The sequence below is a fragment of the Falco biarmicus genome, chromosome 9 (assembly GCF_023638135.1).
Source record: "Falco biarmicus isolate bFalBia1 chromosome 9, bFalBia1.pri, whole genome shotgun sequence".
Taxonomy (NCBI): Eukaryota; Metazoa; Chordata; class Aves; order Falconiformes; family Falconidae; genus Falco; species Falco biarmicus.
In genome coordinates this window covers 13,320,799-13,347,722 of record NC_079296.1, presented here as the reverse complement: position 1 = coordinate 13,347,722, position 26,924 = coordinate 13,320,799, and the positions used below count along the sequence as shown (strand labels likewise).

Below are 26,924 nucleotides of genomic sequence, written 5' to 3'. Positions count from 1 at the left end.
CGCTGCCATTGGTCGTCGCGGCGCGTGGCGCGAAGGCGGAAGCGCTCCGTGTCGGTTCCTCGCGGCGGAAGCGTCGCCATTTGCCGGCGCGTGAGGAGCGGGTTGCGGGACGATGCCGGGGGCGCGGCGCTCGTTGGCCTCCCCGGTGGTGAGCGGCGTGCTCTGCCCCTGTGGCTCCCCGCGGGCCGCCGCCGCCGCGGCGCCCGGCTCGGGGGCGGAGGGCGGCGGCGGCGGGAACGCGGGGTCCTGCGGGCGGTCTCTGTGCGAGGCTTCCGAGCAGGACCGGCGTCTCCGCGCCCTCTTCCAGAAGCTCGACGTGAACCGCGATGGCGCTCTCTGCATCCACGACCTGGCCGTGGGCCTGGGCCGCCTCGGGCTGCACCGCACCGAGCTGGACCTGCTGGTGAGCGGCGGCGGGGCTGGGCCCGGCGGGGCTGCGCCGGGCCGAGGGGGCGGCGGGCCGCTGTCCTCGTCCCACGTCCGGCCCGCAGCGCTGGGCTGGCTCCGGAGCTCGGCGGGTTACGCGGTTCCCGGGAGCGGGACGTGGGCGCTGAGGCCCCTTCGCCGCGCCTCGGCCGGGGCAGGGGCCCGCCGGGTTGAGGTAGCAGCGGCCTGTCGCATGCCAGCACTGGCAGCCCGGGGGAGCCGGGGTGAGACCAGGCACCGCGGCTCGGCACCGGAGGGGTTTTAAGCATTCCTCGGCATCTGCATGAAAGCAGCACTGCTGACCTGGACATCAAACCCGGAGCAATCGGCTTGCTTGTTACATGTAGGCATGTGCTGTAGTAACTGCGGAAAATCAAGATTGAAAATGTGTTGTTTGGGCACGAAGAACCATAAACTACATTCTCTTTTCTCCAGGTCCGAGGACTAGAAGCTTGCATGCTTACTTAAATTTCTAAAAGATTTTTTGGAAGGGATAGGTGCAGTCAGGTTGTGCAGCTTTCATTGCATCATTGCGTTTCCTCACATTAGTCTGTTCAGCACCATGTTGCTACTCAAGTTTCTTGCCCAAGATGGCTTATATGTGCCAAACTCACTTGTCTATTTTAAAGGGTTTGAAATATTTTAAAACGTAGGAAGGCCACTGTGTTTGTACAGTTTGCACACGGAGTACATAAAACAGCGCACTGATGTGCTACTTCAGTCCTGGGAGCTGTGCTCTTTTGTGGCCACACAGCTCTTTGTGTGGTGCTGTATGCTGACTATTCTAGGCTTCAAGGTTCAACGTGGTGTTGCTCTATTTAACTGTAATTAGTGCAATTTACATCTGTATGTGTTGGAGTAATGGGCTTGTAGTCAGTGCTTAGTCTTTTGGATTTTATACTAAGGACCATAAAAAAGCTGAGTATCTTGGGAGGGTAGTAGATAAACAGATGGGTGCAGTCAGGGATGTGCCATGTCAGAATGCCTCAGTCCTGCAGCAGGAAGGAAGACCTTAAGGATAACTTCTGAGTCACTGAAAAGACACTTCATTCAAGTGACAGTTCATATTCGCTCCTGGTTCTGGGAGTGGTGCCCCATTTCCATGCTTTAATTGCATGTATCTGTCCTTTCAGAGTTGCTAGTTCTTTTCTAACTTTGAATCTCTAACGTTTTAACACCTAATGCTTCTTTTTGGTTGGCATCTTCCTTGCTGCTGTAAACTATGAGAGTTCTTTGGCAGTGTGAGGATCTTGTGAGTGGTTTAGTTGTGCTGTTTCTAAAAATAACGTTAGTGCCATGGTGATTTTCTGCTGTGCGCGTTTTGGTAATGAAATCTGATTATATCATATAAATCACCTGTGCGTGCCCTGTGAAATGCTGACCTGCTGCCACCCATGGGTGCCGAATCCTTTACTTCTGGCAAAAGTCTGTCATCCACCAGAACGTTCTGTGCTTACACCTGCATGCCTGTCTCAGTTTGCATTCCCTTATCTTCCTGAGCATGTTATTTATTACAGTCTGACGTTCTGCAGGCTAGGAGGATGCACCATAAAACCAAATGCCTTTTTACTTCCCAGCAGATAGTTTCTTTGCTCGCCATGCTGTGGGAGCGGCAGAGAGGAACCGTTCTGCAGGGACTAGAACTGCTCTGTCGGAGGGAAGTGCTGTCTGGATGCTGCCTAACAATCCTGTCTTTCTGCTGAAGTCCTTCTCTGTCAGTATTCCTCAGCTCTTTGCTTCCTCTGCCTACTCTTCCGCTGCGCAGGAAGTGAGTGGTTAGATGAATGGAGTTCGCAAAGCATTGTTAGTATTGCAAAGCAATCCCCTTCAACAGTGTAGAAAGTGTCCGTTGAGAATGAGGATGCAGAGTTTGAAACTCTTCAGTTCCAGTTAAAGATGTGGGAACAGTCCTCAGAGACCTGGCTAGAAAACTTCTGCGTTGTGTCATTTTTAGGAAAATCAAGTAACTTCCTGTTTCCCAGGCAGTTCTATTAATAAAGTCATTCTTTTTTCTGCCCCATCCTTAGCTAATAATGGCATCTTGACGCTTGGGGTAACTAATCTGAAGTCACGCTTGAGAGAAGTGCTTAAGCATCAAGATGAAAACCTTTTTGATGTATCTGACATGGTGTTTGGAGACCCATTTAGACATAAATCACATGGGTTGCTTGTGATTAGTAAATTACTTGGTGGCTGTGTGCATTTTATTTTTTCCTTGTGTGCAATAGTATATTTGATATGGGAGTTCCCTTCTAATGTTTGGGAGACAGATGGAGAAATTATTAGACTCGTAATGTGAGGTTATCACCAATCTTAGTTGTGAGTTGCTAATCTCTTTGCGTCAGTAGGCTAAAAGTCCTTGTGGTAACAATAATAGTTTTGGGCTGCAACTTGAAAAGAAAATGAGCAATATTTTGGCTCCTTCAGTGCCTGAGAGTTCTCACTGAGATAAAACCCTTTGTGGCATTCTTGGAAAATTGCTGCCTTCTGTTTTAGAGGTGGCCTTCTGTGGCAGGGGAGAGAAGGGGTTGTACTTAAATGTTCTTTGAGATGGAATTTGCTTATGTAAACGATGCATTTTTTTAAACCCATGCTGTTATCTTTAAACCATTTGCCAAATACACTGTACCAAATCGGTGAGCCTTCTAACGAAATGCCTGTTTGCACTGGTTAGCATGAAGCAATTCACATACTTCACTTTGCTTGAACAGTAAAGTGATAACCACGTGGAAAATTTTTTAAGGGCTTTGTTCTGCTATGCAAAGGGGTAGTCTTCTACTGCTAAATTACATCTACTGGTCTAGTCAGTCTCCTGTTACTACTACTTTGAGCTCTCTCATGAACATTATGGAACTGGCAATATGCACTTAATGGAAATATGAGTGGTTGAACTGGAACTATTTTTTCTACTTTGTATCTGGAGATGACGTATTGTTGAAAGGATGTGTAATGGTAGTATTTGTGTATTTGCTAATATAACTGTTCTACTGATCCCGATTAACTGCAGGGCTGGAGTGCTGTTCTAAAACCTCATCTCTGCTGCTGAAGTTTGGGACAGTTTGAACTGGTGGAATTATTCCCAGCTGCCTAGAGACAGACTGAAATGGTGAACTTTGTCTGCAGCTACCTCTTCTGTGGTGGTTCTGAGCATCTTCTGCTGGACTAATTCTCTCAGCTTTAAGAAACAGAGCAAACATAACTCTTGTCTCTTTTCAGTTACAAGTTTCTGGTTGCCTCTGCTGTAATGATGGTCATCTCCTTGGCCTTGTGATACTTCCTTCTCCCAAGTTCATATATGTGACTGCCTATTACTCCCTCGGTATCAGCTACCCCATGTGAAACTGCATCAACTCCCATTCTGCTGAAATCTTCACATCTGCTTTCATCACTTATTTCTTTGCCTGGTATCTCCTCTTTGATCTCCAAGTTCTGGCTGTCCAAATTCCCATGCAAGTTCTGTTGTTCACCTATCACATGTACTGAAGAAGCATAACTGCACTGCTGCAGCTGGACCCTGCAGTGTTCTGTTTGCTTCAGGCCTCTCGTCTGAACAGTTTTGCCTTTTTAAGTATGTCTCTGGACTCTTCCAGCTGTCAGAGAATGCTGTATCCATGCTGTTCTGGGAGAGCTGATCACGAGAAACTTCTTCTACTGTAGCAGTTGCAATCATAAAGAAGTTTAATCTATTTCTGATCAATACTTTATCTTCTGTCATGACATCACTTAATTCTTCCTTTCAGATTTTTTTCCTGTAACTATTCTACTTTCCAAGACTTTTGAATACTCTGTATTACACTATGCATAATGTACTAAAATTCTAGCAACTGTAAGGGGTAGAGGAAGCAGGGAATTTTTTCTGTGTGGTGTTTTCACTTGTTTTCTGTTCACAGTCATCTAGAAAAGGAGGACCTGAGTTTTTATTCTGTTACAGAAGTGTGTTTATGATAAAAAAAGGCAATATTCTGATACTGTTTTGTAATTTAGACTGGAATATCTCACCAAACCTATATACATTCAGATAAAACATCATCATGGTTTGTATGTCTTGAATCCTGCTGGGGCAGTTGTGGAGCTTTTAGCCAGGCCTTTGTAATTCATCATGAAGAGTTGTGCAGCACAAGGTCGTATCAAACAAATGAACCTGTTAGTTTGAAGTTCCAGTTGATACCCTTCCTTCTGCTGAAAGGTATTTGCCAACAGCTTCTCAACCACCCAAAGGACAAGTGTGGATACCCTGAACCAGTTTAACACAAGGTGAAACTCCTTTCAATAACACGTTAAATAACTCCATGCATTTATGTATAATTTTATTAAAATAGCAAGCAAAAAAGATCATATTTTCTGGGTCTGTAGGGAGTGGAGGCCTGTTCTTGCTCTTTGTAACTTACAAAATGTGTGGTTTGTTGAAGGCCTCATTCTGATGCGCTTGGGAAACCTGGTGCAAGAGTAGAACTGTAGGTCAGTGATAGAGTTGTAGATAAGCCTTTAAATCTGTGGTAAGTGGATGAGCTGGTGTGAGTTCTGGGTTCTGGGACCTCCTCTGATTTAGGTGTGCTAAAGACCCAAATGACCTCTTTGTGATCAGCCAAATGAGTTCTTGACAGCTGATGTAAAGACTGTGAGAAGAAATACAGGGGCTGGCTTTGGCCAAGGAAACTTCTCAGCACAGTGTTGGTTATTAATAGTCTTGGCCAGCAGCCTCCTAAAGTGAGAGCTTTGCTGGGTTGGAGGGTGCACTGTGACAATGACTGCCCGGGGAGGCTGGCTGGCACACTGGCTGCCTGCGTTGGTGGCTCTGCCTGCACCCAGCAGTTTTATGGGGGAGGGCAGGAGGAGGGTGATGCTGGAGACCAGGGAATCTCACACTGCAATGGTGGAAGCCTTTCCTCAGGCTTGGTCTCTGGTCATCAGACCTGCCTTGGTGTGATTAATGTATTAAACTAGCAGTGTGCGTCCACTTGGTGTTCAGAGGGGTAGATAAGAAGCAAGTTTTTAGATGCAAATCGTATGGGAGAAACTTGCTCTTCCATAAATTTACCTTGCATATAAACAAACAATTGTGGATTAAGCAAGTGTTGCTTTATGTTCATGTACGTACAGGACTAGGTATGTAACTCTTGAGAGATGCAATCTTGGAACGTTCTTCCAGGATTGCGTTTTGTCCTACCTTGGCAACAAATTGGAGAAGCCTGGTGGTGCTCAGGTTTAGCAGAGACCTTTGTCCTGTTTGCAGAGTGATAATGAACGAAGGATACTGGCTGACCTTTGTGAGACACAGATGCAATTTTGACTTGAGCATATAAATTTCAAATGTTGATGTTGTGTGAGAGCCTCTGTGCAGAAAGGCACCCTGCATGTTGCTGATGGGGCCTTGCAGTGTTGTTTCCCGCAAGATGCTGCGTGTTCTGGACTCTTAGCAAAGTTTCACCCAGAGCCTGAGTGAAATGAAACCACAAAACTGAGCCAAAGCAACCAATTGTGCCTGTGTAGAATATGTAGCAGGGTTTGGTTTTTCAGCACTGTGTTCTGTAGAGTGTTATTTAGTTACCGGGGCTAGGTGCCTTGGTAAGAGGTGGAAAATGTCTTATCCGCATCTGCACTGGATTATTAGATTACTGAAATAAACGCAGGTAAAAAACCCCCAGGACTTCAGTATACTTGCTGTTTAATTTTTTTTAAAAAGAAACAAAACCAGTGATGAATCTGTCTGAATATTGAGCAGAACCCTTAAATGGTTGATGAGTGTTAATACAATGACGTCAGAGCCACAATAAAGACTTGGTCTCCTGTTTGAGAGCCTTAAAAATGGCAATGCTGCAGTTCCATGCTCTCGGTTGCATATATTATAATGTGATATGGCGTTGGGAGGAGGAGAGGGGAGGATTTTTTTTCCTTTCAGACCTACTTGTAGTAAATGGTAAATGAGTCTTTGTTCTTGTTCACGTCCTGTTGCTATATTCGTCCCTCTAAATGTGGGACATGAGCAACTTTAATGATGCCTCAGACTTTGTCTCGGGTGGAGAAGCGTAGCTGTGATAACTAGTGTCAATGTGGAAAAGCAGCAGAGATGTCAGGTTTTTTTTAAGTCATGTGTAGTGAGCTGCAGGGAAGCTTCTGGCCGTTAAAGTGGCTTGTAGTGGAGAATTCTGCTGTAAGAGAAATTACTGAAATTTTTAGTTTGTGAGTTGCTTGGAAAGGCAAAGCTGTTTGGTATGTGAACCTACATCGCTTAGCCGAAGGGGAGTGTGGGCTGTGTGAGAGCAAGCCTGGGCCCGGGCTGCTCAAGGGCCATCATTTCTTACTAGCTATTTTCCTGGTTAACTTTCTAGTGCAGCAAGCATTGACTTTCTAATTTCTGAGTGCCAAGGATGCCCTTTCTCTTGGTCAATCCCCAGTTCTTCATGTGATACGACACGACCTCAGTGGAACTCGTTCTGGGCAATGGCTGTGCACTTCCCCCTCCCTGCCCAGCTCGCTCCGTATCCCTGTGTTTGGCACTGCCCCCCCGGTTGCATTAATATGTCAGCTAGAATTGCTAATCACTTGTGCCAGGGTTCCTATAACGAGGTGACCTGGGTTTCTTTGTAGTGTTCGCTGAAATATGCTGTGTCACCTTAATATATTAACATAGTTGAGTGTCACTGGACAGTTTAATTATTTAAGCAGTGGTGGCCAAGACACTTAGATTTTATGGCGTGGTGCAAGAAGCACCGTGCAGGGTTAACTTTGGCTTTCTAAAAAGTGAGAACTACTTACCCTTTCCTCAGAAATTATATTTTAAAAGATAAGCGTTAACTGAAAGCATTGTGGTGGCCCGTCCCAGCTGGGGCGGGCTGGGTGCTATCTCTAGGTGACAGGCGTGGGCAGCGCTCCTTGGGGTGCTCCCAGGGCAGCTCCCGAAGGAGATGAGTCATGGCTGATTCCTACGGGGTCACCTAAGGAAGAATACGACCGCAGTGGCAGCTCTTCCTGTGCCAGGAGGAGGAGAAGGGTCGTTGCTCTGAGTACAGCTCCCTTCCCTCTGCCTCCCTTTTCACCCTCCCTCTTGCATTTTTTACGTGTTAGCTAGTTGTCTGGTGACCAGGCTCGCATTCTTGCTGGAAAATGCCGTGCATTTACTCAAAGTCTTCTAGAAGCCATCTTAAAGCAAATGGTCCGAGTCTGAATTTCTGCCCAGTACTACCAGACTGGAAAGGGCAAGCATCTGTTTGAAAACTGGAGTTTCAGACTTAGCAGGTACTAAGATGTGGCCTGCATGATGCTGCTGCAAGAGGATACAAGAAACCCTGGGTTTGTGGCTTAAAACAGATCCTCCTTCTGACAGCTTGCAGTACTGAGTAAAATACTGTTTTAATTAAGCAAAACATGTCATTCTCTTGCTGTTTCCTCTCTGCTTTGTCTCTGTTTGGATAGATTACATGACTTCGTTGTTGGCTTCTCCTCCGGCTATCTAATGACTACCTGTTTTGGTGGCGTGGGACTTTGAGGCTACCTGTCACAGGTACCCTGTGTTCCTGTGGCTGGTGTGCTGGCTGAGAGCCAGCTTTCAGATCAGTCTTAGTGCTTTTCTGCCTTCAAAATCCTGGGCTTGGTTCATGGAAACACTGGAATTGGAGGGCTGACTGTTTCCTAATGAAGCTTAGGTTGGGAAAGCTGTTTCACTGTGGCCTAGGTGTTTGTTCATGATTTCTAGAAAAAGTGGATTTTTGTTCCTTATCCGTTCCTTTGTGTCACTGTGCCAGCTGGACTCAGGGTATTTACTGCATCTTTTCTTATGTGTGAATGATTGGCTTTGTGGTGGGGTTGGTAAGGTAATACTTCCCTGCAAATTCCCTGTAGGAGAGCATTTGTCTTGCCTCTAGCTATAATCATCTTGTCGTTACTAGGTTTATTATTCTGACCTAATAAAATTCCCCGCTTGGTAAAAGAAATGCTTTTTTTCCTTCCCTAAACATGATTAGAAAAGTCTGTAGTTCTCAAGGAGCTGTGTGGATTAGTGCTGTGGCAGAATTCCTCTGAGGTTTTCTTTAGTGAGGACAAAGGCCAAGGAAGCATTGCTGAGTTTCTGCTTTAATTGCACCCCAGGCATGTAATTTCTTGCACAAATTATTATTTTACTGTGGAATCTTTGCATAAACAAAGGAAGATGGGGTCCCTGCCATGCATGCACCACTAAAGCTATGCAGAGAAACTAAGCAATCGTGTCAGGTAACTCCAGCTGGTTTAACGGGTCCTTGCGAGGAGCAGCCCAGCATTAAGTGGCCACTGAGGATAAATCTGAAGTCCCACTTGGGTGCTTTGCCTTCCGTGTGGTGGCTTGTAGCTCTGAGGCTGAGGGGCCTGTCTGCCTGCTGCCGCAGCAGGCAGCTCCAGTGCCCTTTCCACGTGCAGTCATGCTTTTTTGGGCGATATCCATAAGTATCCTCAACTGGTTACCCCAGCAGAAAGCTCTGTAATTTTTGGCTGGGTTAATGAGGTTGTGAGGGGAGCAAGGTAAGTGCAGAGCTGATGTGGATGTGAGAGGACCTCTTTTAGCAGCCAGCACTAAGCTTCTGATCGGTTTACTGCTTCTTGTGAAACAACAGCCTTAGGCTAATAGAAGTTGATTTTGAAGAACTGTACCCCGTTCAGAAAATCTGCTTTGCTCCTCCTCTGGCTTGAGAGCATTAGAAACTTTCAAATATCATCTTAAAGGGTATGATTTACTGCGTTTTAGAAAGTACTTAACTTCTGTGATTGTAATTGTGATGACTGGCAGCAGCCTAAGGTAATGGAGACATGACAAAATTCCTCGCTCTTTTTCTCCCCTGGGCTTTTGACCACATCCCAAATAGAACGGGACTGTGCCATTCCTCAGAGAGGGACAAGGCTTTCCCACATCCTCACCCCAGTGTTACTGCCTCTGAATTCTGTAAATTTTTTCTATTTTGTTATGTTTTTTATTTTTAAAGGTAAAAAACGTTGTTGCGTAGTCTATGTAGGCCTTATAACTGAACAGCATTTTTTCTTCTTAAGTAATTCTGAGATGTATTTGCAGAAGAATTCTTTTTTTTTAATGTGGTGTCTTCTATGTACTGGCGTCTCACTTTTTCCATTACTCAGGTTGGTCAAAGGAATTCACCATCAGCAAGTTCCTGAGCGTGATGTTCACTGTTCTTCCTCTCAAATTTATTTGCACATTGGCTACTTAAAGCTTGCAGTCCTTCAAGGTTTTGGATTTTGTTTTACAGATATTATATTATGAAAATGTTTCCTACAGTCTGTCACTCTCAAAAGTTAAAAGCTGGAAATTGAGGTGCTCTGCTCCCTGTGGATCTTGCTGTGCTACTGCGAGTAGGGAGCCCCAGGTGATGGAATCTGTGGTCTCTACTTAATTATCCTGCATGTTAAAACCCCCAAACTGTTCTCTTATGGAAAAGTCATAATGCATGGGAAAGTGAGGCATGCAGTGCCCTCTGTCTGTAGATTTTTTTGGACTACAAAGTTGTCAGTACTTTGAGATGGAAAATGAGCCCTTACTGTCTCTGGGCTGCTGTTGTGCCTTGCTGGGCTGTGCCAGGTGTGGGTGCTTGGTTCCACCAAGGCGGGCTGGCTTTGCCAGTGGTGCCCAGACTGGGCGGCCAACAGCCCCAGCCTTACAGCAGTGGCTCTGAGCAGTTGCTGCTGCGGTAGCAGAGGGAAACGACATTCCTTGTAGAAATTCAGGGAATGTCGTGTGTTCCGTGCTTGATATATTGATACACACTTGTGTTGCTGCTCTGGCTAATCCTGCCCTTGACTGTACGGTGACCGGCTCCTTCAGCAGAACTCGGCCTGTTTGACTAATAGGCGGTAGTTTAACCACAGCGTATTACATCTTGCACAGATGAATAGCCATAAACGCTGTGTAAGCGTGTCGCTGTGTTGTGCTGAAAACCAAATGGCAGAAGCACAATGCAGCACCAAAGGGCCATTGTAATGACGGATGAGACTAAAATAGACCGGGGAGAGAGGGTGTAGTTAGAGGTTAATTCAGCCGTGGCTGGGAAAAGCCGGCTTCTCTCCGGAGAACCATCTGCTGCTCTAACAAAGCGCCGCTGCCGAGAGCCCGAAGCGGGTGCGTACGCGCCCCGCCGCCCCGCCGCCCCGCCGCCCGGCGGCCTCTCCGCGCGCTGCCTCCTGCGCCGCGGGCGCGCTCCCGCCCGGCTGCGCGCGCCGCCGTGCACCGGAGCACCGCAGTGCTGGGAGCGAGGATTGGCTGGGCGCTGCTGCAGTGGGGATGCAGCCTGGGTGATCAGCCGCGCCGCTCGCCTGAGGTGCCGTTAGGATGAGCCGGGACGCGCGGGTTCATTGGCAGCTCCGAGAAGCTTCTCTCGGGGAGGTTCCGCTTTAGCTTTGCTCATAAGCGCAGCGTCCTGGCTTCGCTGTCCAAGCAGTCTCCAAAGCTCAGCGTCTTGGCTTCTCTGTGCCAGGGGTCTTGGGCTTTGTCTGTTGCCATCAGATTTCTGAGGCTCTGGTACAATGAGCTGCTTGTCAGGCCAGGCACGACTGCAGTAGCAGCAATTTCAAAAGGCAGGAAGCGTCCGCAGGAGCGGTCTGTAAAGGATCTGAGCCCGTGGAGTCACTGGGCTGAACCTCCTACTGGCTGCCGGGCCGGTTCCCATCTTGGGGGTGCTTGGTAGTGCAGTCACATCATCCTTGGCAGCGGGCAGCTCCTGAGCACGCAGGGTTTGCCTGCCTGGGATGGTCGCTGGAGCAGCAATGGTGCAGACCCTTTGGCATTTTCTGTCTAGCTTCCTTCCCAGGGCCATATGCCAAGGTCCTGCAGATGAAAAAGTGGATGAGGCCAGAAACACCACCCCGCTTCCAGGCCCCGGGGAGAAAGGGCCAAAGATGTTGGGGAAGCCACAGGACAGAGGGACTGATCCCACTGAAAGGAGACCAACTATCCTACTGGTGGTTGGACCCGCAGAGCATTTTCCAAAGGTAACGGGATATCCAGGGGCCTGCGGAGGGGTTGGCGCACATGTGTGTGTGTGGCATGCCGGGAGCAGGGGTGTTGCAGGTGGAGTGTGTGAGTAGCTGGGTATGTGTGTGTGTATTGGGGAGGGGGAGAGGAACAGGAAGAGGGAGCGGGGTCCAACGTGTGTGCTTGCTAGCAAGGAAACGTGGGGGGGCCATGGGAATGACTGTGAAGAGAGGAGGTGATCTAATAATTCAGACGTGATGTTTAAGGGGGGGGAAAATGCTCTTTAGGGACAAGGGAATACGGGGTCTTGAAGGTTCCTGGGCAACTTGTAAGAAGCGTGACTGAGAGGGCAGGGGATGATAATGCAGGTTAGTGGCAAGTCCCACCCCTGTACTGGAGATCAGCAAAAGATCAAATAAATCCTAAAATGTTCCAGGCTCAGTCTCTGGTAATTTGGCAAGCGTCTGGAAAAATTTGCATGTTTTCAGCAAATGAGTAGCTGGCTGTATTATTTTAATGGCACAGCCCAGAAGAGAGTAAAGTCTGTCCCTGAGGAGAAGGTGGCATAAGGGAGAGACCAAAATCCACGTGAGACTGGGAACTTCCCGAGGGGTTGGAGAGCAGGGAGGTGGTGGGAGGTGGTGGGAGCGTGCAATTGGCAGAGAATAAATGGTGAGGCTTTGTCGGGGGGGAGGTGAACAAAAGCTGCTTAGTTCAGTGCCTGGGCTCCTAGCACAGAGCTGGCTGACTGCACTTCTGGTTTATTTTTCATGGGGGGGAATGCTGTCTCCCCTGAGGATGGTGCAGTCAGCTCGGACCACTTGTGGTTTAAAACCAAGGGTGTGACCTGGGATTAGGGGAGAGGGAGTTGGGCATAACCCCTGCAAGCACTGGGAACACAATTGGGATAATGATGAAGGGCTGTAGCAGGGGTAGGGGTGCATGACTTGTGGGGTCCAGCTTCTTTGACAAGGAGTCGGGCTTGGTTGTTGCTGCAAGCTTTCCCTCTAAAATAGGGGACAAACAGGTTTAACTTGTAGAGGGGACTAATGTCTGTTCTGCTGTGTTGAATGGAAAGAGGCAGGGTGGCATTTTGCATTCTGGGGAGCAGAAGCTGCTCCCTGCTTGAATCAGCCTGAAACACCTTCAGGAACTTTTGCCTTCATCCCTATTGTTGGCAGTTAGCACTGTGCATCCTTTTCAAAAAGAAGAGCGTGCGCATTTTGACAAGAGGAGGACTTTTGTGCACAAAGGTTGAAGAAGGACAGAGCCTCAGAACTGAAGGAGGTTATGATGAAAACCTTGAAAGCGTAGGGCTGAAAATCTCTGGTGTCTTCCAGGGAACAATGGTCCCTCAGTCAGGGAGAGTCCATCTGTTCACACCTGCAAATGAAGCCTTCTCTGAAAGCTGATACCAGTCTCCTCTTTCCTGTGTGACCCTGGAAAGTTTTACTGCACTGGAATCCTGAAACTGGCTAATGGAGAAATACCTAGAGGATAAGGACGTGGTAAAATGGAGTTATTGCCGCTTAGGAGGTAACTGTCCATCTGCTAGGAGGTTGTGACTGTGTAATTTTAGCCTGTCCTGATTGTAAAGTAAAAAGCACTGTAAAGCTCTTCTGTTGAGGATTATGCAGATATGTTTTACCTTGCGGTTCCAGCTGGCTAATACTGCATCCAGCCTTCATGGCTCAGCTGATGGACAGTAACTTCTTAAGCTGCAATGACTTGTTTGTGCTTGATCAGATATCTGTGTTCTAATTACCTGTCTGAAGGAGAAGTGTTGCAAAAAGTCTTGTACAGCCTTAGGGATAGATTATAAACCACTGTGAGCAAACTATTATTTGGTGATTAAAGAAAACATGGGGGATACATGGTGTTTGTTCTCTTGCCACTGATGGTCTGTGACCTTGGGACATGTCTCTTGACTGGTATACCACTTTTTGTAAAAACACCTGTAAGTATCTATTTGCTAAAAGCAAGCAAAATATCATGCCTGATACTGGGGTTACTGAAAGGAATTGACACGTATTGATAAACTTGACAAAAGTGCATCCTAGCCATGTCTCTTCAATCTCCATGGTGTTATTGGCTTGTTTCTGCTCAGATCCTGCTTAAAGATAGCGATTTCAACATGAGGCTGTTTCTGCAAATGTGGGAGAAAACACTGATTGCAAATATGATGCGTTGGCCCCTGGGTGTGTGTACACAGGAGAGAGGTATGATCTGCCCCTGACGCCACCACCTGGACTTGTAACTTTGGATCTGTGTGTTGTCAGTGGAACAGGTCACCTTTCCTGGTTACCTTTATGTCAAATACCATGTAGTGTTGTCTGCCTTCCCTGGTCTCTGTGCTTCCCCTTGCACAGTCGTGGCTGGCTACAGCTCTTAACGTTGCTGGAGTCTCTTAAATGATTAACTCCCCTCTTCGTATACTTTACACTTTTTGTTTGTGCTCTCCGAGGACTTTCTGTACTGTACAATTAATTATAAGCCAGTTTCCACAAATTAAAGAAAAACAAGTCAGCAGAACCTAGTGAAAAAATCGAGCAATAAAGGTTCTCTCTGGCCCACGGTGTCCTCACCCAGAAAGCTGTTTCACTGGTGAAGGAGGATGTTTGTTATGTAGCTGTGACGCTCACTGGCACTTGATATTTTTAGATTTTTTTTTTTAAATAAGCAAAGTGAATTCAAAATTAAGCAGCATACTTTTCTGCTCCTTGTATGGCTGCATCCTCTAACCCTTTGGGGAGGTACCTTCTGGAGCTGGTGTAGTAAACCAGTGATGAAGCAGAAGCCTAAAAGGCTTGGGAAAGTTAGCATTGGAACAGCAGGGTATTGAAACAGGTAACTGGTGCAGCATTTAAATTCTTACCAAATCCTATAAATAAAACGAAAATGAGATTGCAGCTTCCTTGATGACAAGAAAAGTGAGTCTTCTGTAGAAGGAAGATGGATGCATCTACTGTTCCTTTTAGCAGAGGAGGCTTTTAGCTGGCTTCACATTGACCAAAAATGTGTAAGTCCAGCTCTGTCTTTGTTGGCAGAATTTTTGGATAGAAGAAGTATCAGGGAGGACTGACTTGAAAGGACTGACTTTTTTTGGAGATCTGTGCCCTGTCCTTGGTTTGATCAGGAATAGACAGTGCTAATGAGGGATGTACTGTCCGTAGCTCATGTCTGAAGGCCTGGGGTGGGTGTGCTGCTGCCTGCAGGGGCTGGGGCAGTGGTACAGTTGACCCCACGCTGGTCATGTTCCAGCAGCACTGATCCCTGCAGCTTTGGAGAGCTGTCTTCCAGGTTTATCAGATTTTTTTTTTCTTAGGTGGATTCTAAAACCTTGTTAATGCTTAAGTTCCCTTTGTCATTAGAACCAGAATTGCTGGTATAAACTTCATTTGTAATCTGTCTTTCCTTCTTAGCTTGCTGTTCTGTAATTAATACCCTGCTTAAAATCAGCTTTCTTAACCTCATTACCTTTCTCTTTTCCTCTGACGTAGGTAGTAGGGCTTTTTTCCTAAAATGTGCAGATTTTGCCTTTTGTCTCTGGCTGCCAACTCCAGGCAGAGTTTATTAGGAAAATCTGCATCACGTTGGCATAGCAACTGAACTGCCAAGCAGCTATAATAGTGATGCTTGGCAACTCGTGGGAAGGACTACAGAGAGTGTTAAGGCTTGGTAGGGCAATTTGAGTTACATTTGTTCACTTACTACCGGGAGCTGGGGGAGAGCTGCTCGCCTCGGTCAGGCTGGAAGGTGCTTGCTGCTGGCTGGTGTTGTGCAGCAATTAGCATGCTGCTTGCCGTGAGACTTGCTGGGAAGGCTGGGGTGTGCTGTTGGTGTGCATGTAGTGAGCTGCTGCAGCTGATCTTTAAGAGGATCTGGAGTCTGAGAAGATCCTATTTTCGTGCGGAGAGACGTCAGCAGGGAGTAGGTTAAGCCTGGTTAGGTAACGCAGCAGTAGTGCCATGGTAGGTGAGGTGCCTGGGAGAGGGCGTAGGAAACCCTTGTAGGGCACGATTCTCAAGGGTACTGAATTGCCGTGAGTTGTGATCTATTAAGATTTGAAAAAAAAATATCCTTGAATAAACCCCCAGATTAAAAAATATTCCCAATTTGTGTGATTAAGATGCAGCTCCACAAACAGCTTATTACAGACCTTGGCTTTTCTTTAGAGAATGAAATACCACGGTAAAGACGTAGAGGCCCCTTGTGCATTCAGATCTGAGGAGGGAAATGCTTATTGGACTTTGTGCTGGCCAGGCAATCTGTCTGAACAGAGCAAACACAAGAAAATGTTGCTGTGTCCAGCAGTGGGGAAAGCTGTTAGCTGGACTGGCTTAGACCAGTTTAGCAAACATGCTGGGTTACTTCAAGTGCAGGCAGGATTAAAGTGTGTTGGTTATTGGCTATGGCTCTTTGTGTACTCCTGGTATGATAGCTTCTCTTTGATGAATATCAAAACTATATTTCAAAATTAATGTTAGTAATTCTGTACTGAGCAGCATTGTTACCTACTGCACTACTCTGGTACTCTTTCTGTAGAGCCAGGTGTTAACCTGTACATCAAACTCCACTAAATGCTCAGAAGCCTTTAATTATATCTGCGTTAAATGATGTGTGTGCCATGCTCCTGCTTCAGCCTGGCCTTCTCCTGATGAAAGCTCAGGAACTCGCTTACAAAGTGGTTAAATGGTAGAGACTGGTAAACGTTGTTCTGCCCAGGCCACTTCTCATTATAGCGCATATCTGACTGCAGTGTTTAATTGTAGTTGGAAGAGGAGGAAAAACTATTAGGCTGGGGTAACTGCTGTGCAGATGCTTAGCTATGAGGCTTTGAAGCAGCTGGGTCTGTTTTGAAGCCTGCCCTTGGTTTTGGTGGGTTCTTGGGTGTTTGGTGCAATGGCAAACCTTCCCCACAGGCTTTATTGCTGCCTGTGTTAATAACTTGGCGTGCTGCAGAGGTGGTGAGCGTGGTCTGAGGGCTTGCCTGCTCCAAGCTGGCACAAGTGGTTTTGGGAGAACTTGCAAGCAAAGCCAACCAACTCGGGCATAGCAAAGTAACCTTAGAAAAGTGGAATTTCAAGGCTTTTGCTTAGTCTGGATGTCCTGAATACGTCTGAAAGCAGTAAGTGGCTGACATCCTGCTCCTAAGGTGGTTTTAGAGGAAGAATTTTTTTGGTAAGGGGAAGACAGTGAGAGCCCTTCCGTGTTGTGTGATGGGAGAGGTTATGATCAAGACTGGTCCCTATTGTGCTGCGTGTGTAAATCCTCAGAGGGGTGAGAACGGGGTCAGGAAGGGCTGATCGGATGTAGGGAACAGCAAGTGAGTGTCTCGGATGTTGGCCAGAGCCTCTTGGGTTAAAGGAGACTATCGTTAAGAGTTAAGTTGTGGTGAGGTGATGTAAGGTCTCTGGGCTTAATGGGAGCCTGGTGTTGAGCAATGGGAGGCAGCTGGGCAGTGTGGGACAGGACTGTACAGCCACGGTTTCCCTTTTAAGTAGAAGGGCTGGGCTTGTACAGCCAATCCCACCGGAGCCAGCTGCCTCATAGGCATGTGTCATGGGGCTCTGCTGGCATTTCCTTCCCACTAAGCGCTGAAATTAGCTCAGGGGAGTCATTCAGTTTTACTTCCCTTCCTGGCTGGTCTGAGCAGGGTGGCTCAGCAAGATGCTCTGCCTCTGTCTGTATGTGCCGGTGTTCGGGGAGTCGCAGACGGAGTTTCAATACTTTGAGTCAAAGGGGCTGCCAGCTGAACTCAAGTCTATATTCCGACTCAGCCTCTTCATTCCTTCCCAGGAGTTCTCCACTTACCGCCAGTGGAAGCAGGTATGGCCCCGAGGGAGGAATGGGGGGGAGCGAGCAGTGGAGGAGTGGTCATGGACAGCATAGACATGCTTCCCTTGCCCCTTGGCAGGGATTGCTGAAGCAGTGTGGAGCCAACTGTTTTCTTTTTTATTATTTTGGTTTGAATTGGGTGAGATCTCAGTGCCTCTAAGATTGCTTAAAGCAGTTGATTTGATGCAAGTTAAATAGAAAAAGGTGGTTTTTCTTCTGCTTTAACTGGTCTGCGCAAATATGGTGTTTCGCATCCTCTTCCTTTTCCTCCTTCTTGCACCTTTCTGCCTGCCTCCCTTCTGACAAGGGGCGTGTAATCCCGTGTCAGCTTGAGCTGATGCGAGTCTCACCGTGGTGAAGTGAGCTGGTTTGTGCTGTGAGCAGGAGGGCAGCTCTGTGCGAGTGGTGTGGCGGTGGTGGAGTGAGCCAAGGAGGTTGTGCAAGTGTTTCCTTTGCTGCAGAAGGGAGATGCACTAACCCGGTGGAGCGCTCTGGCTGACTCTGTCACAGCCTTTGCTTTCAGCTTGCTGCTGCTGGTGTGATTTTCGTGACCAGGTTGTCAAAAGCCTAGGCAACTGATTTTTGAACAGCAAAGCTGGATAGGCTTTTTGTACCTTTGTGCAGACAATACAAGCAGGGGTTGTAGCAGGCTTTAAGGTGTATAAGGACCCAAAGTGTGCAGCAAGGGCTGTGTGTTATGCAGGTGACCATAGAAACATCTGCAGCCAGCATAGCTGTAAATGACCAGTTCTGTCTATGGAGATTTTGTATTTGCTGTTAAAGGCGAAGACCTGCAGGCAAATATTTGTTCGTATCGCTGGAGAAGATGCTGGGAGCTTGGCTTTCTCACCCTTCACACGCATGTTGTGGGTTACTGTTTGACAGGCTTGCAGCATTTTTCCTTTGCGATCGTGGAGGAAGAAGGCCAGCAGAGCAAGGCAGCCTTTATTACCTGCGGTCTCTGATCACTCATCGCACATCTCTGCGGTTGTTAGGGGCGTGCTGAGAGAGCCGGAGCAGTTGCACTGTCACATCTCTCTTACAGTGCTTTCGAATTATTAATGCCTGTCAACTGGTATGGGGGTTGCCAGTCAGAGGGAAGCCCTGATTCAGCTGTTCAAGGCCAATCTGCTGACATGTGAGGGGTGTTGGTCTATCTTTAGCCCACAAGTTGAATGTGGGGTCATATCTGAACTTTAAAACAGTCATATGATAAATTGCAGGTTAGGAATACCAGGCATACCTCAAAGGTCAGGACAGCTGGGGCAGCACTTTCTTATTTAAGGTTCAGAAAACAATTAGGAATAATCCTCATGGCATTAGTGCTAAAGTGACAGGACTTGGTGGAGTGAGAGAGAGTGAGTTTTAATAGCGAAGTATTTAGTATTGAAGTAATTAAATGCCATTGAAACAGAAGAGTTAAGGCTTATGAAGGGGACTGGTGCTCACAGGCCAAGGAAACACCACAAAAGCTTATGTTTCCCTGTTACCTTTAAAGTCTACATATTGAACAAAATATTGGTGAAAAGAGGGTTAGCTTAGTGTTCAATCTCGGCTCAGAGCTTCCTTAACAACCCACCTGCTGTTCACATAGATTTACATAAATTCACGTAAATTTAGGTGCTGCAGTAGGCTGAAACACACCTCATTTAGTGCAGCTCAGTGATTCATCTTGAAAAAGACTTACAAGCTGTCGAAGGCAAGTGACTGAACAAGAAGGGGAATAGGAACTCCCTGAGCCGCATTCCTGCAGCCCGGAGATCACCTCTCCTGTCAACAAGTAGCCACGTGCCCTTAGATAGGACAGTCCGTCTGCTATTGCCCCATGCTGGGGTGAGTTAATTAGTCGTTTACCTTGTCCTAGATGTCTGGCACAGAGTCTGATGTAGATTTCAGCTGTCCTACTAAGAACCTTTTCTTGTTCTGTATGCACCTTGTGAGAACTTGTATAATTAAAGCATATAGCTTCAGGGTGCCTAAACCAGTTCATAGGGGTTTTTATCTTTGCCTGTGTCCACTAGAGCTGGACAGGCTTTTTCTGGTTGGAGTTAGTTATTGCCAGAGGGAGTTGACTTCTCTAAGGATCGTAGTAGGCATGAAATTCCTTCTCCTGTTCAGGTTTTTTTATTGCCTGAAGTTTTGTGACTCACTTTTTTAATGCAGATCTGTTGCCTCGTACTTAGTTCAAAAACCTCCACAAGGGCTTTGTAAGGTGTTAATCAGGACACAAGGCTTGAGATTAGACACGTGATACTGGCAGAGTATCTCTGATATAAGCATGAGGCATTTCATCTGTGTCACTCTTTGGGAGACAGTTGCCTGGAATCAGGTGACTTTTCTGCACTACCGCTTTGCTCAAATTTCTTTGAGGAATTATCATAATTCTGTTGGCTGCTTTCTGGAGGAAAAGTCAAAGTAGTGTAGGAAATGATCTTTAAATATGGTAGAAGGAGGGACAGATCTGTCTGAATGAACAGAAGAACTGACAGTTTTTGATTGTTTTCTGAACAGAAAATTGTGAAGGCTGGAGACAAGGACCTGGATGGACAACTGGATTTTGAGGAATTTGTTCACTATCTCCAGGATCATGAAAAGAAGCTGAGACTGGTCTTCAAGAGTTTGGATAAGAAGAATGATGGTAAACACCTTTTTCATGCTCATGAGTAGACTACTGCATGTGTTACCTTGTAATATGTGTACTTGAGCTCACTGGCTTATCTTTGCAGGCCGTATTGATGCCCAGGAGATTGTGCAGTCTCTCCGGGACCTGGGAGTCAAGATCTCTGAACAGCAGGCTGAGAAAATACTGAAGAGGTGAGGATTCAGCTGGCTTTTCTGTTTTACTGTTGAGGGGGTTAGAAGGAAATGTAGGGATATGGAACTCATCTCCTCCTTCTACCCTGTACATGCTTTCCAGAAGCTTCAGCTCTTTTGCCTGTTACTCTTAATTTTGATTTTTTTTCCCCCCCCCCCCCCCCCATGAATTGACACTTGTAAGGTTGTAATGCATTAATGGAGAGTTATTGTCAGTCTCTTTATCTTCCTGACCTGTTGTGGGGAAGTGCTTGCACCTGACCTGATTTGCATCCCTGTCTGATTGTCCTGCTGCCCTGGGCTTGCTGCTTTGGACACGGACTGTGCAGTTGCTCTTTGGAAATGCTAAGTGCTTTATGCATGTGGCACTAACACGTTAACAACCACTTATTTGTGCTGTTTTTTCCTCTTTCTTTCCTCTGCTACCTTCCCTCTGTGTGTTTGCCTGTGTGTCAGAATAAGGACGGGACACTTCTGGGGTCCTGTCACCTAGTAAGTATTATTTTCCCTTCAGTGTCAGTTACGTCCCGAAGTTTGATAGGAGGGGGTGCCACTACTGTGGGTCAGTTAAAGGGGAGAGAGAGGGAAGGAGAAAGGGAGCCCAATTTTACCTCTCTGTAGTGTTTGGTGAACAGAAGCTTTCCTAGTTTTGTCTTGTGTCTCTTTAGAAGTCTTTTAGTAGTTGCTTTGCAAAGCTTTTTTTGATGTAGGCCTGAATAATCAAAGGGAAGGGAAGGAGGAATTTGTCACCCAGTGGGAGCCTGTACTCATCTAATGATAAATCTTTTCAGCATGGATAAAAATGGGACAATGACAATTGACTGGAATGAGTGGCGAGACTATCACCTGCTGCACCCAGTAGAGAACATTCCTGAAATCATCCTGTACTGGAAGCACTCCACGGTATGAAATAGTTCCTCTGCAACAGGTCCTGGTCCTTCCCCAGCTTCTCAGTCAGTCCTGACCCCCAGGAGCTGCTATCAGCAGTCCCTATCTTTCTCTTCATGGTTCAATAGCTGCCTTGTAGCCCTAGAAGCCCGATTGCTTCCTGTCCTGTCCTGTTATCTTGCCACCTATCACTGGCACAGCTCTGAAGCCTCTGGCACAGGTGATAACAACTGCACGTTCTGCAAGAAGATGAGGGTGTTGACTTGGCTTGCACCTCCGAGAGCTCGTACCAGTGGCCAGCCCCTGCTGGTTCAGGACCTGTTAAGACTAGAAGTTGACTTGACAGGCAGCCGTCCTTCTTGGAGATATTTCAGGGTGTGTAAATAGCATGTGACGAGATTAAACTGGTTGCAAGCTTGGAAGGTTCCAGAGAGGTCCAGCTTTTTTGCCGTACAGCTGCCGGCACTTGGTAATTTTGTTCCTCACTATGATCTGTAGTGTTTTAATGCACATGAATGTTGAGCAGTTGAAGCTGCTTTGACAGAAATAGTGTCAGGTTCCCCCGTGACATGCTATAGCAGTGGCAGTTCCTGTGGCCGGACGCAGCAGTTAATGACTATAGATAAACTGCTGGAATAAGCATAGCCAGTACTTCAGCACTTAGCACTGATAAAGAACAGTAAAACTTTGTCAAGATCACTAGTTGCTGAAACATTTCTTGACACTTTATACTTTTGCAGATCTTTGACGTAGGAGAGAATTTGACCGTCCCTGATGAGTTCACAGTGGAAGAGAGGCAGACAGGGATGTGGTGGAGACATCTGGTTGCAGGTGGAGGTGCAGGCGCCGTGTCCAGAACCTGTACAGCTCCCTTGGACCGCTTGAAAGTGCTCATGCAGGTATGATGGAGCAGTTCCGGTTTGTTTGAATACCCAGGCGGATTCCTTTAATGTTCTTGGATGCCTGGGAGGTGATAATGTTTGTTGACACAGTACAGCGGGCTGTCCAGGATTGATCTCATTGTTCTTGTATTGTTATTTCTGAAGACTTTTTGGGTTATTTGAATGGTCAAAGTAATGTTAAAAACTTATCTTTCATTGACTAGAAAAAAAATATAGAGAATCTTTTGGGAGGCAGACATGTGAAAACTGTCAATAGTTAAAGGGCTTTGTGGTTCAGAGTACTGGAAAACTTGGGTTTTGGTGAAACAAGTTCTTAGTCTTGTGTTGCTATGAGACACCCTGAGGCCATTGTAGCATGGTCAGCTGGCAGAGCTCATACTCAGTATAAGAAGTATTATCATCATTAGAAAGGAGTTAGAAAAACTTGAATTTGACCGGCTTTGTCACTGTACCTGCTCTTGAGCCAGCTGAGAAGTTTACCCTGGGTAGCTGATATTACACTGGGTGTTGCCTGTTTTAACCTTTCCTCCCATTCCAGAGTGAGATATTGATTAATTTCATTAGTTAACACTAGACTTTGCAAAAAAGAAAAGAAGCTTGCTTTCCTATTGTAGAAGTTATCTGGAAGGGATTAAAGCCTTGGCAAATCCCTGGGTAAACAAAAAAGCGCCCTTTTGTCCCTGGATTACAGAAAAAACGTAACACTGTCGTAATCAGGGCTGGAAATAATCCAAGCTTGCATGCTGTCTCTCCCCAGGTTCATGCCTCCCGCAGTAACAACATGTGCATCATTGGCGGTTTTACTCAAATGATCCGAGAGGGTGGACCAAGGTCACTGTGGCGAGGGAATGGCATCAATGTGTTGAAGATTGCACCAGAATCTGCCATTAAGTTCATGGCCTATGAGCAGGTGAGTAAAGGGGCACAGACAAGTCTGGCTGCAGAAGGGCTTGCAGAAGGACAAGCTTAACAAAAAAAAAAAAGATGGCTGAGAGTACTCAGTGAGCCTCAATGTCTGTCTTGGCTTCCACAGATCAAGCGGTTCATTGGTACTGACCAAGAAATGCTGAGGATTCATGAGCGGCTGTTAGCTGGGTCTCTGGCTGGGGCCATTGCACAGAGCAGCATCTACCCGATGGAGGTGAGGCGGGTGGCTGATAGTCCAGCCCGTGAGGGGTCATGGCAAGGTTCAATGGGAAAATGTGGGTAGCACGTCAGCACTACGATAGCATAATTAATGAATTCTTCGTGGTGATGTGGAGTAATATGGCTGACATGACGCTTGCTGTAGTCCTGCCCATCATGCTCTGAAGAATGACATTGTCTATAGATTTTTCTCCTATTGATTCTCCTGTAGGCCTTCATTGGTATTTATTCTTGTCTTCTAGGTTCTGAAAACACGGATGGCTCTAAGGAAGACAGGACAATATTCAGGCATGTTGGATTGTGCCAAAAACATCCTTTCGAAGGAAGGAATGGCTGCCTTCTACAAAGGCTACATCCCCAACATGCTGGGAATCATTCCGTATGCTGGTATTGACCTGGCAGTCTACGAGGTATGAAGTCTTTAACTGTTGTAGGGCTGTGCTGCCTGTGTAGCTTTATCACTGTCAGACCTGTCAGTTACTACAGTTTAAATAATTTATTGAAGCTTTCCTGATCAGCCTGATGGAGCACAAATAGATTTTTTTAACCTAAAACGGCCTAAAAGATAATCCGATACAATGATTCTCCTTTCCTGGTCAACATCATGCATGGTCCCTTGTTTCTTAGGAGAAAGTTGCAGCATGAAATTAAGGAAGGGATTTTTCACAGGCACTAAAGTAGCAGTAGCTCAAAAAGATTTGAGAAGCCATGTGCTTCTGGCTGAATTGGCACTCAGCTTTCCGGGCCTTTACACTAGACCTTTTATGTAACGTGATGTTCTTTTGATTGCCTCTTCACTGTTAACATCTGGCTTGATCCTTCCAGACACTAAAAAATGCCTGGTTGCAACGCTATGCTGTCAACAGCGCTGACCCTGGAGTCTTTGTTCTGCTGGCTTGTGGCACCATCTCCAGTACCTGTGGACAGCTTGCCAGTTACCCACTGGCTCTTGTGAGGACGCGCATGCAGGCCCAAGGTGAGAATTTCTGGGAACTGTGGGGACTTGTGTCATGGTCTCTGAGCAGGGTAAAGGTCCTCCAGCGTAAACATTGCAACAGCAGCCTTAACTGGCCCGTGCAGCTAAGCAGTAGGCTATTTGCTGTGCTGTAAGAGGACAGGATGGACTTTGTGCTGCCCTTAGCATCTGGGGCCAGCCACCTCCAGGACAGAGGTTCTGTTTTGCTCAGATCAAGAGTTTTGGGCTAAGGGCATCTGTGGAGCAGTTTGACAAAATGACTGTGATGTGCAGCATGGCTATGGCTTGCTGAGAAGTTAGGTGCTGTTCCCCATGAAGCACCTTTGCTCTGTGAGCATCCACAGGAAGCATGTGAATCAGAACTGCTCTTTGAGACAGGTGTTACCTTTAAAGTGTTTTCACCATGTAGGCTGTATTATTTATTGTGGGTTTTGCTATTGCAGCTTCAGTGGAGGGTGCTCCCGAAGTGACGATGAGGGGACTGTTTAAACACATTCTGAAGACAGAGGGAGCGTTTGGTCTTTACCGGGGTCTGGCGCCGAACTTTATGAAGGTGATCCCAGCTGTAAGCATCAGCTACGTGGTTTATGAGAACTTGAAGATGACTCTGGGCGTGCAGTCACGGTGACCACAAGATGCTGAGGACTTTGAACTCTGAAATCTTGGGGTGCAATCCCAAGACGTATAGCCATCTCTCATTCTGTGAATGTGTTGACACTAAGCTGACTAAGCAAAGCTGTGAAATCTCAGATAGTTTGTGAGTCAGTAAGGGGAAGGGGAGGATCTGGTGTCCTTTGCCATCTTGCTACTCAGAGCTCCACAATAAACCATCACGTGGTCCTTTTTGGACCTTTTGGGAGACCAGGAGGTGAACTCCTGGGAGAATTCTAGGCACAGGTTGCTGAGGTCAGTTCCCAGCAGTATGGCAGAGTAGCAAAGATTTGGGTAACAGATCTGCTTTCAGTGTTGTGTGTACAGAGCTGTTCGCCTGCAGATGAGCACCTTCTGACTTGCTGAAAGAGCTTCTTTTTCCATTCAAAGAGCTTCTTTTTCCATTCAGTTGTTAACTTCCTACCTGTTGTTTAAATTTGTACAAACCTTGTGTAGGAGCTGCTGCCACACCAGGCTTGTTATTATGTTTACATATATTCCTTTGGGTAGGAGACATTAATGTTCTGCTTCCAAGACTTGACATGAGATATAACTTTGAACTATACCGGTTTTGAGGGCTGGTGGGCAGTGGTTTATCCAGTCAGGCTGAAGGTTACTTAGGCCAGCCTGATGAAGAATTAGGATTATTTATTTTTTATAGGTTTAAGTGTGTCTCATAAATCCACTAACAAGATGCACTTACTAACAGAAGCAGCAGACTAGAGCCTGCATGCCTGTATCCTTTGCATGCTGGGATTGGCTTGTCTTATACTCAGCAGGGGCTTGGAAAGGGGAAGGCGGGAGAGCCCTGGGTGGACTGGCACCTTGATGCATGGCTTTAGTGAACAAAAGACAGTGTTTCACAGCTCCTGTGCAGGCGTGCTCCCAGCACGACATGAGCCCCTGTGCAACATTGCATGGACCTCTGAATTCCATTCTGCCTGCTGCCAAGGATAGCCGGTGGACCTTTACCAAGCCCCGTGCCTACGCTGCTATCTATCTCTTTAGACCTCTTTGTAGATTGGTGTTCAGGTTTGCGTTAGCGGAATGGAGTCCCCAAGCCAGGAGTATGCTGTGGGAAGGGGTGTTAGGGGCTGGTTGTCACTGGGGGAGGTGAGCCTTTAGTCCTGAAGACATGCTTGCTTTTGTTTCAAAGGGTGCTTTTTGTAAGGCTAAGGGAAAGAGATGGCTTTAAAATTTCTCTGACCACATTATGGGCTACTTTAGTTGATAGGATCTGGCTTCTGAGGCCTGGGAGATCCTCACACAACTTTTCATTTTGAGCAAAATGGACCAGCGTTTCATTCCACTATTTTACTGCTTAAAGCATATTTATTTTGTATTTATTTGAACAGAGTTATGTCAGACTATTTTTATAGACTTGTTTAAATATTGTTACTGTGCTTGTTTTTCTCCTCTTTTAAGAAGTTCTCTATTTGTTCTCGTACATCACACAGCTGAGCCATGGGGAGGGGCACTAAAGTTGCTTGTGTACCTTCCCTTTGGGGCTTGAGCTGCCTTTCCCATGCCTGGGGCTGTTGCTAGAGGACCTCGGCCCAGAGAAATTCTGTAGCGAGAAGCCATAGGAGAGAAGGGAGCAGGTAAGGAAGCAGTACCTTGGGAGGAGGGAAGAGGGTGCACTGTGAGGCTCGCCTTACTTTGGAATTGCCTCTGTGCACGGCTAGAAGGCTTTCAGGTGAATGGCTGAAGTTGGGAAGTAGAAGGTCTGTGAATGTTGGGTGTCAATGGTTAATTGAGAGTGAGCTTGGGGAATTTTTAGGTAAGGGGGGCGGGGAGAAATCTCAGGGACTGAAGAAAACACAGGTTTCCAGAGAGAGAAGGAGACTTGCACTTGGACACAAGCTGCTGCAGTTGTGCTTTGAGGCTGAATCAGCAGACCCTGCTGCTGAGCCAGTGCTCTTCACATGCAAGGTGGGCACCGTGGGGAAGTGTGTGAGGAAGTGGGAAAGGACTTGCTAGCACTCAGCAGCTGCTTTTTTTGCTGACAGATTTTGGTGGTTTGTGGAGAGCCTTTCAGGAGAGGCTCTGCCTTGACTTTTCTAGTGCTGTCAGTAGTTAGCCACGTGGAAATCTAGCCTATCTGGATTAGCGATATGATTTTTTTTTCCACCCCCCTCTTCTTGAGATCAGTCATAAATTCTGCAGCGGCTCCTTCCTACCAGTGTGGCCTAATGGGAATATGAATATCAGAATGCAAAAATCAATGCAAAATGACAACCATCTTTGTAGCTATAACCACAAATTGTTATAATGCAAATCTAACTTGGATTCTTCATGTAGGGAACAGTCTGCTAATAAAGGTCTGTCAAAGAGA

The 26,924-nt window shown here is 46.7% G+C and overlaps 1 protein-coding gene across 4 annotated transcripts; it reads left to right on the top strand.

Moving 5' to 3' along the window:
* The first annotated feature begins 75 nt into the window (after positions 1–75).
* SLC25A25 (solute carrier family 25 member 25) lies at positions 76–26,924 on the top strand. Of its 4 annotated transcripts, XM_056351335.1 has the most exons (11): positions 10,427–10,721; positions 11,199–11,391; positions 19,724–19,850; positions 19,939–20,026; positions 20,818–20,929; positions 21,655–21,813; positions 22,574–22,726; positions 22,850–22,957; positions 23,205–23,372; positions 23,788–23,938; positions 24,382–26,924. In XM_056351335.1, the coding sequence occupies exons 2-11, from the start codon at positions 11,299–11,301 to the stop codon at positions 24,564–24,566; spliced, it is 1,344 nt and encodes a 447-aa protein (XP_056207310.1). In that variant the 5' UTR covers positions 10,427–10,721; positions 11,199–11,298; the 3' UTR covers positions 24,567–26,924. The 4 variants fall into 4 exon arrangements, with proteins under 4 accessions (XP_056207306.1, XP_056207310.1, XP_056207308.1 ...); XM_056351331.1 differs by lacking the exons at positions 10,427–10,721; positions 11,199–11,391 and adding an exon at positions 76–403; XM_056351333.1 differs by having other exon boundaries at positions 10,689–11,391.

Excerpts from the sequence above, each read along its gene's own strand:
- SLC25A25 (XM_056351331.1), top strand. The coding sequence starts at position 113 with ATGCCGGGGGCGCGGCGCTCGTTGGCCTCCCCGGTGGTGAGCGGCGTG. Across the intron at positions 404-19,723 it reads GCACCGAGCTGGACCTGCTG|AAAATTGTGAAGGCTGGAGA; the intron begins GTGAGCGGCGGC and ends TTTTCTGAACAG. Across the intron at positions 19,851-19,938 it reads TTTGGATAAGAAGAATGATG|GCCGTATTGATGCCCAGGAG; the intron begins GTAAACACCTTT and ends TTATCTTTGCAG.